The following is a 16,793-nucleotide window of genomic DNA, read 5'->3' as shown; positions in this document are numbered from 1 at the left end:
AACATTTCTTGTTTACGGACTGAAAACCCATCCTGATGTAAAAATTCTCACAGCTGGAGGTTTGCTACAATTGTGTCCAGTCTAGAAAATATAGTAAAAAGCCTGTACACCAGACTGATACATCTTAAACATTGTAACAATCAGGATAAGAGCATGTTCAAACTGCTTATTTTCGGTCCGTAAACGGCCGAAAAATCGGAAGCAGAACGCCTCCGAACATCTGCCCATTGATTTCAACGGGGGAAAACAGCGTTCTGTTCCGACGCCCTGCGAAAAAGTGCATGTCACTTCTTGAGACGTTTTTGGAGAAGTTTTTCATTGTCTCTATAGAAAAACAGCTCCAAAAACGGCCGTGAAAAACGCGAGATGCTTAAAAAACATCTGCAAATCAGGAGCTGCTCCGTATTTTCAGTCGTATTTTGTTAAGCGTGTGAACAGAGCCTAAGGATTTATTCACATCTATGTCGGAACTCCCTTCATGGGTTCCGTCTGAGCTTTCAGTCAGGGGAACCCGTAAACGGAATCCAAACGGAAACCATATGTTTCCGTTTGCATCACCAGTCGACTGCGCCATTCAGTCAGTCAAAACAACGGAACCCTTACACAACGGTGACAAACGGAAACCATTGCACCAGATCAGTCACCATTGAAACCAATGGCGATGCAAACAAAAACCTATGGTTTCCGTTTTGTTTCAGTTTGGATCCTGTTCCCTGACGGAAATCTCAGACAGAACCCATGAACGGAGCCCTGACGCAGATGTGAACGAAGCCTAAGGCCTCATGCATACGAACGTATTTTTGTTCTGCCGTAAATACCGGCGTAAATACGGGTCCTTGGTCACACGTCTTCGACCCGTATTGCTCCAGTATTTAAGGGCACGTTTTCGCTGCAAAATTGCACTGCAGTAATTGGCAGCCCCTTATCTTGTATCAGTGCAGAATAGAGAGAAGGGGCAGCCCTTTCCGCAGTAAAAGAAATTCATACTTACCTGGCCGTTGTCTTGGTGACGCGTCCCTCTCTTGACATCCAGTCCGACCTCCCTGGATGACGCGGCAGTCCATGAGACCGCTGCAGCCTGTGATTGGCCTGTGATTGGCTGCAGCCGTCACATGGGCTGAAACGTCATCCCAGGAGGCCGGACTGGAGGAAAAAAGCAGGGAGTTCTGGGTAAGTATGAACATTTTTTTTTTTTACACGTTGATCTATATTGTGATCAGTAGTTTCTGTCCAGGGTGCTGAAACAGTTACTGCCGATTGTTTAACTCTTTCAGCACCCTGGACAGTGACTATTTACTGACGTCGCCTACCAACGCTCCCGTAATTACAGGAGCCCCATAGACTTCTATGGGCTGCCTGTGCCGTAATTACGGCCTGAAATGACATGTTCTATATTTTTCAACGGCACGGGCACCTTCCCGTAAGCAAACGGGGAGGTACCCGTGGCCAATACAAGTCCATGGGCCCGTAATTACGCGCGTTTTTACGTTCGTGTGCAAGGGGCCTTAGATTTCTGCTGCTGTGTTTATCACAGAGGATGGTCTATACTGGATACAATTGTAACAAACCCCTCAACTTTGAGAAGTATTAAATCAAGACAGGTTTTCAGCATGTGAAAGCAGTCAAGAATGTTTCCACCCAATGACAGCAAGCAGAGCTCTTGAAAATGGTGACCACATGAAACACAAAGTATATTAGAATGTTGCTTAAAGAGATTGCCCAGTTTAAAAAACCTATTTCCATACACCTTATTAGTGAATTCTGAGGTAATAGAGGGGGGTCCTCTGTTCAGGATCCTCACCTCTCGGTCAGAGTGGAGAGCGGTTACATAGAGCGTCTCTCTCTCTGGAGGACCCGCCTGTCCTGTATTGCACAGACACCACAGTGATATGAATGGACACTGTGTAATGCTTCATTTCTCCTGTGGTGGCACTGCAGGTAAACTGAACACTTACTGCCAGGTTTCTCCACAGATCACAGCTGATCACAGGGGGTCCCAGGAGGGGTATGCACTGTGATCAACTTATTGTCAATGGACCCTTCTACAAAGTAGTGATTCTCCAATGCGGACAACCATTTTACCCCTCCATTGTGTTAAGTGGGGTCCCTGGATATCGCCCTCTAGTGGCAAATACTTTAACTGCAGAAGTCGTGTTGCAGTAATTTCTGCCACTGAAAATCTGTTCCATATCTCTTGCATGGAATTTAGCAAACCCCATTTGGATGTATTGAGCTCTCTGCTCCCTGAGAACATACTCTAATATATAATGGGCTGTCCCTGCCACAATAGGTCAGAATAAAGAAATATAACTTTAGCAGCTGATGTGTGATCGGACCCTTGTTGGCTGCAATAGTAAAGATTGCGAAAGAGACAATTTTTATAACGTTCTAATCCCTCATTTTCTAAATCTCTGCTTGATGTCAATTAACAAAATATTATGGTTTGCATCCAAATGCTGAAAACTCTGATCATGTCCAACTGGCAAGGTGCAGGTCTCATTACAAGTGAGATATAAAAACACTGCACAAAACATGCGCCTGTGTCACTGCACGGGATCAGGGCGGGTCTCTGCATGTAAAGGAGAATGTTCTGAGCAAGCAGAGATTTTGAAAACGGTAAGGTATTCAAACACAGTCTATTACGAAGCTGCAGAACTTTCCATTATACAACTGTATTACATTTCATTGCTATAAAGACTGGTGACATCTGTGGACTGTTCACAAGATGATAATAAAGGGACTGTGACTCTCTGGACTGTTGCTGATGTGCAGAGACCTTGGATGTGGGGAAGGTGGACGGGACGCCTGGTTTAGATGCAATGCTCTTGGGGGCACCGTGACTGCCAGCCATTGCTGTGATCCACTGTACAGATGAGAAAGTTCTAACCTCCCCCTGAACCGCGCGGAGGAAGTGAGTCACACGAGGGTCCGCTGACATGCTATTTATGTTGGAGCAGCTAGTAAGGTTTTGTACGGCAGCAATAATGCACAGGAAGCCGCCTCTGCACCATTTCCTCCATATATGTCATTAAACACCTTCAATAATAACAGCTCCTCTGCGGCAGATTACAGCAGCTCTAACCTCGTCACCTCTTATCGCTTGTGTGGTATTTAGCGCAGCCGCAATCACGCCGCTGTTTACACGCAGCCTCTATGATGGTATTTCTCAGGAATTGTCCTTTACTTATAATAATATGAGTCAGGGTTGTCCTGGTTACTGTATATGAAGTGACAACAAATCCCCCGTGTGTGGCTGTTCTGCCTGTCACAGCACTGGCCGTATAAGCCTCAATGAACCAGGAAGCTCAGGATGAACAAATACACAAGGATCCTCTCAGGCATAGGAGTGCTGCAGTGCGTGGAATTGTGGGAGGACAACCGACGCGGTAAAGCCATGGTTATATATAGGGTGATCCTCACACATTCCATTATAGAAAATATCCATCATGTGACAAGTGACATCACCGCTCGTCAGTTATAATTTACACTAGTGACCTCACAGCACTGTACAGTATGTGGAAGATATTTTATGGGCTGATACTTGTACATTGTCGCCTTTCGTGGTTCATTCTGTTGGTACCAGGTTATTAATGGTGTAATCTTTAACCCTTGCTATACAGGAGGATTCCACCGGAGAGATCACGTTCTACATGAAGGGAGCGGATGTGGTGATGGCTGGGATTGTGCAATATAATGATTGGCTGGAGGAGGAGGTACGTCCTTGTCGAGCAGATTTTAAAGGGGACCAGTCCGCTCTCCTGACGTGTCTGTTTTACTAAATACTTGCATTCCCTATTAAAAAAAAACCAGTATGGGATCATTTTGCCGTTCCTCTGTTATTCCTCCTGGAAAAGTATGTGTAAATGTATTATTCCCTAGGTTAGTGCGGTGTCCCTACACGGTCTGGTAGGATTTGCATTGATTGGACACGTCACAATGACAAGAGTAATGGTAACAACTAGTTGTCAAATTAGCCATATGTTTCCAGGTAGAAGAACTCGATGTTCAAAGAAAAGATGCTCCAAAATAGTTATTGCATGAGACATACGAGTATTTACTATAACAAATATGTCAGGAGAGCCAACGGGACCCCTTTAAGGTCTGGTTCTTGCTTTACTTGCAGCATCCCGGTGTTATATGTGAGTGACCTGCTCTGGAGGAAATTATAAAAGTCAATCCCATAATAAATCCTGTGTGGTAATATTCCAGGAATAATTCCAATTCCCCTCAGCAGACACAGGTTATTTCCATGACGGAACTTTCTAATACACTTTGTTTCAATATTGCCCCATTTTCAAAAAGTCTGCTTGCTGTCAGTGAAAGGCTAAACAAAATCCAGATAATGTCCAACTGACACAGGTGAAAGGCTTGTTAAAAAAAGATCTCCGAAAAACGTATTGCTAATGGTTTCTGTTCGTCACCATTCCGGCAGGTTTCCGGTTTAATTACGGAATCAATAGCGCAGTCGAATGCCCTTTTGATTCCGTCTGAAAAACTGAAACCTGCCGGAATGGTGATGGAATCGGAAGCTGAGGTTTCAGTTTGACTTTCCGTTGCGGGCTTCACCCGACGGAACCCCGGAACGGAAAGCCAACGCTGATGTGAACAGGCCCTAACTAACTTATTAGAATGCAAGCGCTGAATGTTGCCAGTTGATGACAGAAAGCAGAGATCTTGAAAATGAACAAGAATTGAAAAACAGTGTATTAGAAAGTCGCTAATTTTTTTCATTGTAGGAACAAAGTCTCATAAGTCCTTTGCTGGATGTTGTTTAGGCCTTGGGTAGATTTAAACGCTCAGCATGTTATGGTCGTTTTAATTGTGTGGAATAATTACCGTCCATTTCAATGAGAATTTTTCACGATGATTAAGGAAATCCTGGACTGTTACAGGGTACTTATGGGAGAGCAACATCCTGGACGAGGACCTTTAGTCCTGGGTGTATCTCCAGCTGCTGAAATCCTTACAACTCTATACCTGTTGTTTTTTATATTAATCCAATTGAGATTGTAACTCAGCTCTGCTACACCGTTGTAAACTGCTGTTTTGTGCCACATTGTGTGAATTCTGCAGCATGTTCGGCCTTTGACACTATTATCTGCTTTCTCGCTACGTCTGGATTTCTTATCCGGTTCTGAATCCTCCAAGCAGGTGATAAGTAGGGAAGATAAGTGATTAGCTGCCGGCCAAAAAAAGGGACGTCTTTTTGGGTGTTATGTACTTTGTGCCAAAGTGGTTGTTCGATCAGGAAAAACCCTTTTTCCACTCCAGCTTGCTTGCCTAACCTAAAGGTGCCCATATATACAAGTCCTCCAGTAGAAACACTCTTGTTGTAGTACTGAACCCTATGACCTCTATATCCCCAAATAGCACTTTATAGGGGTGGTCGCAGCTTTACCTGTTTCAGAAGTCTGCAGTGCCTATGTCTGATCGAGGCAGGAAGTCACCCATGGAGGAACTCTGTAAAGGTTGTCACCCTTAGGCCTTGTTCACACCATGCAGATTTGTAGCAGATTTTGCATGTAATTTTTAAGCCAGGAATGGAACCTAAACTGAATAAATATATAAAGGAAGGTCTGCTCTCCTGGATCCAATGCTAGATTTGACGTAAAAAATGTTTTCAAAATTTGCAGCAAATCTGCACTGTGTGAACAAGGCCTAAGGGCTCATTCAGATGAGCGTAAATCTTGTTTGTGTGCTGTGCGTGGAAATTGCTCACCGCACACGGACCCATTGATTCCAATAGGGCCCATTCACACATGCGAGAGTCTGTAGCGTGAAACTCACTGCATGTCCTATATTGGTGCGTTGTCATTGAAGTCAATGGGTGCGTGAAAACCACGCACAGCACACGGTGGCAAAACTGTGTGCTGTGCGTGAGTTGCGCATTAATTCCATTGGAAAATAAAATAAAAATAGTGCTTTGCGAGTGTGTGAAAAACACATGCCAGACGCAAAGCACACTGTGCAATAACACAACACACGGACAGATTTACGTGCGTTTTTTATGTAAATCTGTCACACTCGTGTGAATGTAGCCTAAGGCTGAGTTCACACGGCGCGGATCTTCTCCTTTGCAATGCAAAAGAGTGAGATCTGAATCAAATCTGCAACGTGTGAACTCATCCTAACGATCATACTTTCCTGCATCTCAAATGTTAGAAAATGTCCAATACTCCCGAAAACCTCCCACATTATTCAGATGGGCACATTGACCGGGGATCAGACATTATGCTCTGCCTGGATCACTATCGTCCTTTGTAGATCCAGGGTGTGTAGTCCGGCGTCCGAGCTGCTCTGTTCTGACTGGACGTTTCTTCTTTCCCAGTGCGGTAATATGGCAAGAGAGGGACTGAGGGTTCTGGTAGTGGCAAAGAAGTCCCTGACAGAGGAACAGTATCAGGATTTTGAGGTGAGACCCTATATTATTTTCCATTTTTAAAGAAGCAGCTTCTATAAAAAAAAAACTCATTGTGGTAACGCAGGTTTTTTCAGTTCTTTTATACTGCGCTTTTTCCCAATTGAAAAATGACTGGATAATAAAGTGCAATCCAGTAACATAAACCCGTTTTCCATCGATCTAACATTTTTCCCGTATTTTTCGTCAGGCGCGGTACATGCAGGCCAAGCTCAGCGTCCACGACCGCTCATTGAAAGTGGCCACTGTGATCGAGAGCCTGGAAATGGAGATGGAATTGCTCTGTTTGACCGGAGTTGAAGATCAACTGCAGGTCGATGTCCGGCCCACCCTGGAGACTTTAAGAAATGCTGGCATGAAGGTACGAGGGGTGTCTAAATTGTTCGCATAGATGCGATTTGTTTTGATTCTTTGCACCAGCAATTGTATCCTGAATGATACAAGTGACCAGTTAGTTGCCGCAGTCGTCACTTTGTAATATAAACCTTTCTTCTCAGTTCTCTGGATGGAGCCAGCAGTGTAAAGAATGGAGGTTTTCTTTCTGGCTGTCATGCCTGCGTCCAAGGTCATTTATACACCTCTCTTGTAATTTATCTGTATATCTAATATCGTATGCGTATTTAATAGATCTGGTATAAACTAGAAAAACTTTTAATACATATAGACATGATCCTGGACGTTGCCATGGCAATCAGAATGAAACCTCTATGCTTTACACTGCAGGCTGCATGGAGAGAACTTGGAAAGTGGAAATGTATGTATTCTATTAGGACTCGTTAGCTTTACTTCTAAACTAGTTTAGAGCCCCTTTCGTTATTTCCCTCCTGATACTAAATCCAGCCACGTCCTCAATGCATTATCATTTTTGCAAACAGGTCTGGATGCTTACAGGAGACAAACTGGAGACCGCAACCTGCACCGCTAAAAATGCTCATTTAGTGACCAGGAACCAGGACATCCATATTTTCCGGCCTGTGAGTAACCAACTAGAAGGATGTGGGGGTTGGGCAGTGATTTGGGAACCTTATGAAGCTTTTGGACGCACCGGCCACCACAGTATAAGAAACTCTTCTCATATAACGAGACATTTTTCATGTTTACAGGTAACGAATCGCGGGGAAGCGCATCTAGAGCTGAACGCATTCAGAAGGAAGCACGACTGCGCTCTCGTTATATCAGGGGACTCTTTAGAGGTATTTACAGATGATTTACAGCAGGAAGGGTCTGATCAGAGAAGACTCAACCTACTATGCTGTATCTAAGCGGTTTCCTTCTCCAAGCTCCCTCCGTTAAATACTTGTACGGTATTGTTCCTTGTACGATTTTGTCATTAGTCCGCAACGCAGAATTACAGAGAATCCACAATTGTTAGAAAAGGCTGCAAAATATTTATGTAGTATTTGAATGCAACCCGTGGGAAGATCGCCGTGGAATGCCACTTATATTATTAAACACAGGAGAAAATGACTTGGGAGAACGATAGCCGCTTATCCTAGGATGTTGGAATAAATCACGTTTGCGAGTACAGGTGTATCCGAGGACAACCACCTACCTGGTGATAAGGACCATTTTATAAGGGTTTACCAGTTATAAGAAATGAATGACCTCTCCTCAGGATAAGCCATAAATATGTAGTCGCTGGTAGTCAGACTCTGGGCACCCCCACCAATCAGCCTTTTTGAAGGGGCCGCGGCACTCACGTGATCCTGAGGATAGGCCATCTGTTTCTTATAATTGGGAAACCCCTTTAACCTATGAAAAACTCTGTAGGTTTCATCAATAATGGAGCAGGTGACAACCCTAACGTGCTTTTGTGGCTGCAATTCCCCCGAAAATCCACTAGAGAATTGCGGGCCCATTCATTCCTATGGTTTCCACGGTCCGTGCATGGCCCCGGAGCCCGAACCGCAGTAAGAACGAGCATGTCTTATTACGGCCGTGTTAATTGAAAATAATGGCCGCGACCATGTGCACAGCCCGCGATATGCAGACGGCTCGCGGCTGACACTCCGTGGCCGGCCGACCCGAAAATCACGGCCGTGCACATGAGGCCTTTAGGATGAATATATATTTCTGATTTCTACATATTTTGGTATTACTTGTAGCTGTTACATTGATATAGAGGCAGCTATGTAAGGACTGAACTATGTGAGTATAAACATATGACAGAACTGCATCATGGGGTTTGTACATTCAGAAAAGCATTACTACCTCATTCCAGACACAGCTCCCCTCGTGTCTATGGTCATGTCTGGTATTGCAGCTCGGCTCTATTCAAGTGAATACTAGACACGGCCCATGGACAATAGTGTCACTGTTTAGAAAAACACGACTGCTTTTTTTTTTTCTATAATCTAATAAAAAAACGTAAATTATAATGGAAGTTTTTTTTTTCAATTAAAAGTGCAGCATTTGTCCATAGTAATCACATTGCCACTTTAATTTTTTAAACGGCTAGAAAGCTAGTCTGGTCGCTATGGGCAACGCATTTTTAAACGATTTAAAAAAAAATAATTGTGAAATAAAAAATTGATCAAGATGAATTCAATTGATTATTGATGAGAACTAATGCACATTGAGTCTCAAGGGACGATTAAATCTGTCACAATAAAACGAAGTATGAGTGCATGACAAAACTCCCCTAAGCACAAAACAAAAGCCCAAAAAATCCCAGTATCCCATCTGTAAATGACGACCCACCCCATGTAGTTCTGCCTGCACTCGCCTCCCAGACCCGTGTATTGCCTCCGCTTACTCTTTCTTGTTTGCTCATCAGGTGTGTCTGAAATATTATGAGTATGAATTCATGGAACTGGCCTGTCAGTGTCCGGCTGTCGTTTGCTGCCGTTGTGCCCCCACCCAGAAAGCTCAGATCGTGCGCCTCCTGCAAGAACGGACAGGAAAACTCACCTGCGCTGTAGGTACGAGAATGACCTGAATTTTGTATTCCTCTCCTGTGTGGTCCAACAAGGGTTAAATGACTGCACAGTCTCTCAGCATCATCCTCTTACGCTGGTTTATTTCTGGGAAAAAAGAATGAAAAGGCAGAAAATCAGAAAACTGCATCAGTATTAGCAGCAGCCACAAGATGTTATCACTGGTAAAGCCGTCACCGACTGTCATGGGAGAGATACACAACTCCTGTCTGATGTGTTGAGCTGCGGTGACACTGCACACCCGAAACCCGCACTGCGCACCCGAAACCCGCACTGCGCACCCGAAACCCGCACTGCGCACCCGTAACCCGCACACTGCACACCCGTAGCGCACACTGCACACCCGTAGCGCACACTGCACACCCGTAGCGCACACTGCACACCCGTAGCGCACACTGCACACCCGTAGCGCACACTGCACACCCGTAGCGCACACTGCACACCCGTAAAGCACACTGCACACCCGTAACACGCACCTCTGTAACGTACACTGCTGTCTGAGGCTCATGGTTCAAACACCTTCCTTAACATGAGGTAGAATAATGAGATGCACAACAAGATAATTCATGTATCCTGGGATGCAGCAACCGAAAGGGGTTTTGTGTAAATAAGAGTCATTGTATAATGAAAAGTTTTTCAACTTTCTAAGGCTTTGTTCACATCTGCGTCAGGGTTCCGTTCAGGCATTATGTCGGAGCTTTCCGTCAGAACGGAACCCTGACTGAAACAAATGGAAATGATAGGTTTCCGTTTGCATTACCATTGATTTCAATGGTGACGGATCCGGTGAAAATGGTTTCCGTTTGTCTCTGTTGTGTAAGGAATCCGTCGTTTTGACAGAATCAATACTGCAGTTGACTGCGCTATTCATTCTGTCAAAACAACAGAACCCGTACACAACTGAGACAAACGGAAACCATTTGCACCGGATCCGTCACCATTGAAATCAATGGTAATGCAAACGGAAACCTATCATTTCCGTTTGTTTCAGTCAGGGCTCCGTTCATGGGTTTCCCTGACGACGGAACCCATAGGCGGAGTCCCGATGCAGATGTGAACGAAGCCTAAAATGAAAGCACGAAAGATGCAGAGATAAAAACGGATCCATTATAACTGATGACAAATGGACACACTATTTTTTTTTTGACGGATACATATAAGGGCCTGTTCACATCAACGTTCGCTTTCCGTTCCGGGATTCCATCAGAGGTTTCCGTCGGGTGAACCCCGCAACGGAAAGTGAAACCACAGCTTCCGTTTCAGACACCATTGAGATCAATGGTGGTGGAAACATCGCTAATGGTTTCTGTTCGTCCCCATTCTGGCAGGTTTCCAGTTTTCCGACGGAATCAATAGCGCAGTCGACTCCGCTATTGATTCCGTCGTTAAAACGGAAACCTGCCGGAATGGGGACGAACATAAACCATTAACGATGTTTCCGTCACCATTGATATCAATGGTGTCTGAAACGGAAGCTGTGGTTTCACTTTCACTTCCCATTGCGGGGTTCACCCGACGGAAACCTCCGACGGAACCCCGAAACGGAAAGCGAACGGTCACGTGAACAGGCCCTTTTGCACTTTGTGTTGATATCTGGAGATTGAAAACCTGCACACACCTAATACTTCTCACAGCGACTGCTACAATTGTACCCAATCTACTCAATGCTACGCGAGCTGTACAGTCTGGACTCCATTAATAGCACACTTTCGGGACAGAGATTTGTACTGTTGAGGTATTGAGTTCATGGAGAATCGACAGGATTGAGACAACACTTAGTACAATTAACAAACTCTGTTATAAAATGTATCAGATCACAATTGGGTTTTAGCCTTGACATGCAAACAAGTTTCCATTTACTAACAGCAAGCCGAAAAAATGAAAAGTGCGAGGAATTGAAAACCCAAAATTATATTAAGTTGCAGCGCTTAATATTACTTTATATACGATGTCGAAGCTTTATTCAGTGAACTACAGTGTGTGTATATATATATAGCGTCATTACAGGGTTACATGCTGGTTCCTTACTCCTGGTATTTGCGGAATCCTGAATAATAAGGACACTGTCCTGCAGTTACTCCCCTTCTTTACTGGTTTGTTTTCCAGGCGATGGTGGGAATGACGTCAGCATGATCCAAGAAGCGGATTGCGGGGTTGGAGTTGAGGGGAAGGTGAGTATCTGTCTCCTGTATGTAAAGTGTCCTCTATAAATCCTGACACTAAGCTGCATTTAGAGTCATGTCATGTATTCTATATCCCGCCATCTTGTTCAGCACAATGTAATAGTCCTGGAGGTGGCTGCAGAGGCAAAACGCAGAAGAAAGACCGGTACGAACGTGTCCTTAAAGCCATCGCTAAACGGAGCTGCAGTTAAATCCCTAATAGCGGTCGTTCTTTCTAGTTGTATTGTCTAGGGTCGCCATACACACGACAATAACTGTAAAGTGTACATTGAGCTGCGATCTCCCACCTGACATCGGTCGTGGAGAGACCCTGCTGCCCGCTGGGCGCTGCAGTTGCCGTTAAAACCGCACGACGCCTGTAGAGTATCGTGCACTGGTACTAGAATGGAGAATTTAGTAGCGTCAATGGGGAAAATCTGCAACATAATTTGCAGGTCCAATTCCACACAGAGAATTTCCACAGCATGCGAGTGAGATTCAGTAAAATCTGATCCACTTGGGTTTTGCAAATCCACTATTAAAACTTGCAGCATTTCCGCCACGTGTCAACGTACCCCTTTACTGTGCTGTGGTTTGTCATCTCTTCCAACATGAATAACTATTATAAAAATAGAGGCTCAAATCTGTGTTAGATTAAATCTCTGCAAACTCTATTGTCATCCAGACAAGATGCTGGACAGATGTTACAGATGATATTACCGCTCTGCCTGCGTTCTAACATAAATCTCTTAGCAATACTAACACGATCAACCTCCATGCAAACCTAATGTCTGTCACTAGAATAAGAATCTGCTCCAATACTTATCTGCAGAGATTTCAGACTCCTGGGTGCATTAGTGACCGTATTTACATACACCATTCCGTATATGCGGAGGACTATAAAGGACTACGAATCTGTCTTTACGGATGGATGAAATCTACTGTCGTGTGCCTTTTATTCCGGCCGATAATCGGTCGATGCAGCAAGTGCCAATCACGAGACATGGTTGCTCGGCGCTCGTTTGCTCCCGTCACATGGAGCTATGGATGGGGACGAGCGGTCGTTGCTCCGATCCCTCGTCCCCGTACATTATCATCATGTCGCCGCGCGTCTCCCTGTTTACACACCCAGATGAGCTGCCGACAACGATAATATTTTACTGTTTAAAAACGATACGACCAGCAGATGATCCGGCGTTTGCTCGTTCATCTGCTGATCGTTCCCGTTGACACAGGACAATTATCGGCAACGAGCGTTATACGAACTAAATATCTGCCCGATAATCGTCCTGTGTAAAACCCCCTGCTGTAACAGACCTCTTTAGATTGGGGCATCTGCAGTAACATGAGAAGTATTTGCTCCCCATCGCCTGTTATTACCTATTCCTTCTTGATCTTGCATAGAATCTGTGATCACTCCGGTTTCCTTTGTATAATTGTTTGTCATCTGTTCCGGCAATTATTTATGGAGCAGATGTAATAAGATTACGAATCCCACACATAAGTCAGGTGCCGTGATCCCTCGAGCCAATCCACAACACCAAAAGGGATCATATGACATGGCATTGCTGATTGGTCCAGAGGGATCAGTGAAGGGGATGCTTGTTGCTGAATTGGCCGTGCAGGTTTTGTAGATACTTTTGGGTATATAACATTCATTTTATCTAAAAGGTTCAAATCTATTTCCCGTCCCTGTGGTCCTCTAGCTAGGAAAAACCTTTAGGCCTTATTCACACAAGCGTGTTCGATTTGCTTCTGCTAAAAAAAAAATGATTTTTTTTTGTCTGTATGAATGTCTGTGTTGCGTGCGTTCCATGTGTCCCCCTTTTTTTTTGTCACGTTGGTATCTCGTGTTTTATTTGGCCGCAAAAAAAAGTAGGTCTAATTTTGTCAAAAATGTTGTCCCAACCCACTGGAGACACCCGCAGGAAGGTCACATGATCGCTCAGATGCCATTTTCCATTGCTATAATTTTCACACGGATGTGTAAATAGACAAGAAATATGCTTGTGTGAATAAGGCCTTATGCTGCACAATCTGGACGTCCGTTCTGCCTTTCCATGTAAACAATCATTGCAGTGCTGCTGTTTCTATGATCTCTTGCACTGTCACAGACAGAGAACAGATTGTATGTAACTCGCTGTGGTTTGGCTTTCAGGAAGGTAAACAAGCTTCGCTGGCGGCAGATTTCTCCATCACGCAATTTAAACACCTCGGTCGACTCCTGATGGTTCACGGACGGAACAGCTACAAAAGGTCTGCAGGTCTGAGCCAATTTGTAATCCACCGGAGTCTCTGTATCAGTACCATGCAGGTATGAACTAGAACTGTGTGTACAAGTTACTGTAGATTCTCCTGCAGTTACAACGAACACAACTTTATGGCCTACATCTAAATATAATCTACACGAGTCACTTTGTAAATACATGACATTACTTACCTTGTACTGATCCGCAGTTTCTGTAACTATATTATTCTACAGAGATAAGTAATGTATGTACACAGTGACTCCACCAGCAGAATAGTGAGTGCAGCTCTGGAGTATAATACAGGATGTAACTCAGGATCAGTACAGGATAAGTAATGTAATGTATGTACACAACGACTCCACCAGCAGAATAGTGAGTGCAGCTCTGGAGTATAATACAGGATGTAACTCAGGATCAGTACAGGATAAGTAATGTAATGTATATACACAGTGACTCCACCCGCAGAATAGTGAGTGCAGCTCTGGAGTATAATACAGGATGTAACTCAGGATCAGTACAGGATAAGTAATGTAATGTATGTACACAGTAACTCCACCAGCAGAATAGTGAGTGCAGCTCTGGAGTATAATACAGGATATAACTCAGGATCAGTACAGGATAAGTAATGTAATGTATGTACACAGTGACTCCACCAGCAGAATAGTGAGTGCAGCTCTGGAATATAATACAGGATATAACTCAGGACCAGTACAGGATAAGTAATGTATGTACACAGTGACCCCACCAGCAGAATAGTGAGTGCAGCTCTGGAGTATAATACAGGATGTAACTCAGGATCAGTGCAGGATAAGTAATGTAATGTATGTACACAGTGACTCCACCAGCAGAATAGTGAGTGCAGCTCTGGAGTATAATACAGGATGTAACTCAGGATCAGTACAGGACAAAGTAATGTAATGTATGTACACAGTGACTCCACCAGCAGAATAGTGAGTGCAGCTCTGGAGTATAATACAGGATGTAACTCAGGATCAGTGCAGGATAAGTAATGTAATGTATGTACACAGTGACCCCACCAGCAGAATAGTGAGTGCAGCTCTGGAGTATAATACAGGATATAACTCAGGATCAGTACAGGATAAGTAATGTAATGTATGTACACAGTGACCCCACCAGCAGAATAGTGAGTGCAGCTCTGGAGTATAATACAGGATATAACTCAGGATCAGTACAGGATAAGTAATGTAATGTATGTACACAGTGACTCCACCAGCAGAATAGTGAGGTCAGCTCTGGAGTATAATACATGATATAACTCAGGATCAGTACAGGATAAGTAATGTAATGTATGTACACAGTGACTCCACCAGCTGAATAATGACTACAGCTCTGGAGTATAATACAGGATGTAACTCAGGATAAGTAATGTAATGTATCTACGCAGTTGTGCAATTTTTTTTTATGTAGACATTCGTTCTTAACCGTGCTCAAAGAGTAATTTTTTGCTCTGCCAGACTGACCAATTTATGATTATTCACAGATTCCATTTTGTATACAATGATATGTTTTTAAAACTTGTAATTGGCACAGGTTTGTTACTGGGAGTTAGCGGAGGTCCTCTACAAATAGCCGGTTTATAAACAGAAGGAAACGGTACAATTGAGGTGGTGACAGAGGACGTGGTGTGATGACTAATACGGTTTAATAGAAGGAAATTCTTGTTTCAAACAATGTTCTACTAAATAAACAAACAGACGCTGATTTTGATGTGAGCGGATTCCAAGCCGTGCAGTTTTTACACTGGGATCGCCTTCACTGTCTGTTATCTGTGTTCTGTGACTTGCTGCTCCTGCCTTAGAGATAGTTTTAGGGTATACGTTTCTCTGGGTGTTGTATATTGTTTCGGGCTCTATAGACGTACGGTGCCTATAAAAAGTATTCACCCCCTTAGACTTTTCAATGTACTATTGTGTAACATCACGGATTCTCTTTGGATGTGATTAGGCTTTTTTTGGTCAGCAGTAAAGGACTTTAGTGATTTATTGAAATCTCTGCACAGAGTAAACTTATCACAAAAGACCTGAATAAATAACTAATTTATGTCAGTAATTAGTAGAGGCGTCTATGGCAGCAATTACAGTGGCTGTGAGCGGTGTCTATAGCTGCTGCCCGGCGCCCGTGCCGGCTATTACAGAACCTGCTGATGCCAGAAAATGAGACTTTATAAAATCCCGTGATTGTAGATCTGAAACTTGCATTTTAAAGGGAAACTGGCAGCAGTTTTGAGCCTTCATATACAGGATGGGGATAGTAGCCGGTCATGCAAGTTGCATGACCAAAATATCTACGTATTAATGTTTTCAGCGCCACAATCGCAAGTGACACACTCTGCTCTGAGTGACAGATCTAGTGATCTCCTGATTGGACAATAAAGCTGTCATTTAGAGCAGAGGGGAAGGGCTGACAGTGTTTAGTAAAGAGAGTCCAGAACATAAAGGGGCCGCCTCTGTGGCACTTGAGATCCCGGTGTTGATTTCTCGGTCATGCAACATGCATGACCGACACCACAGGTATAGTAAATACACCACAGGGATCCTGTATATAGTGCGGTTAGCTATTTTGAGGGGTCAAAACTGCTGACAGATTCCCTTTAAAGGGTAATTAAATGTTCAAAAAACTAGTGACATGTCAGAAGTTTTTTTGTTTTGTTTTTTACGGTGAGAGTCCGAGCACGGGGACCCCCATCAATTGCTAAAACAAAGCATCAGAAGCGCTCGGGTGAGCCGCTTAGTCTCTGACCGGCTTTTTTCGGAAAGCCAAGCAATTGGTATACGGGTTCAATAGAAAGTCTATGAGCCCGTACACTAACTGCTTGGCTTTCCGAGAATAGCTGATCAGAAACGAAGCATCACAGCGCTCACCTGATCGCTTCTGCCGCTACGTTTTAGCGATCGGCGAGTGTCTCCGTGCTCGGACCCCCAGCGATCAAAACTTCTGACATGTCACTATGACCTATCAGAAGTTTTTTGAATGTTTAGGTACCCTTTAAAGAGTTGCTGTTGACGTA

At 44.0% G+C, this 16,793-nt stretch overlaps 2 protein-coding genes across 4 annotated transcripts in view; one reads left to right on the top strand and one right to left on the bottom strand.

Moving 5' to 3' along the window:
* Positions 1–16,793, bottom strand: part of TSHZ2 (teashirt zinc finger homeobox 2) — an 863,437-nt gene that overhangs the window by 770,051 nt on the left and 76,593 nt on the right. For all 3 annotated transcript variants that reach the window (XR_012851541.1, XR_012851543.1, XR_012851542.1), the window contains exon 3: positions 9,329–9,441. The gene's annotated coding sequence lies outside the window, so the exon portion shown is untranslated. The remainder of the gene's footprint in view (positions 1–9,328; positions 9,442–16,793) is intronic.
* Positions 1–16,793, top strand: part of ATP9A (ATPase phospholipid transporting 9A (putative)) — a 75,920-nt gene that overhangs the window by 45,666 nt on the left and 13,461 nt on the right. Inside the window, exons 16-23 of the mRNA XM_075845412.1 lie at positions 3,621–3,713; positions 6,329–6,412; positions 6,609–6,779; positions 7,294–7,392; positions 7,522–7,611; positions 9,195–9,339; positions 11,461–11,525; positions 13,675–13,830. Of these exons, the coding sequence (XP_075701527.1) occupies positions 3,621–3,713; positions 6,329–6,412; positions 6,609–6,779; positions 7,294–7,392; positions 7,522–7,611; positions 9,195–9,339; positions 11,461–11,525; positions 13,675–13,830 (903 nt within the window). The remainder of the gene's footprint in view (positions 1–3,620; positions 3,714–6,328; positions 6,413–6,608; positions 6,780–7,293; positions 7,393–7,521; positions 7,612–9,194; positions 9,340–11,460; positions 11,526–13,674; positions 13,831–16,793) is intronic.

The sequence above is a fragment of the Rhinoderma darwinii genome, chromosome 13 (assembly GCF_050947455.1).
Source record: "Rhinoderma darwinii isolate aRhiDar2 chromosome 13, aRhiDar2.hap1, whole genome shotgun sequence".
In the NCBI taxonomy this organism is placed as follows: Eukaryota; Metazoa; Chordata; class Amphibia; order Anura; family Rhinodermatidae; genus Rhinoderma; species Rhinoderma darwinii.
This window is presented reverse-complemented; position numbering and strand designations above follow the sequence as displayed.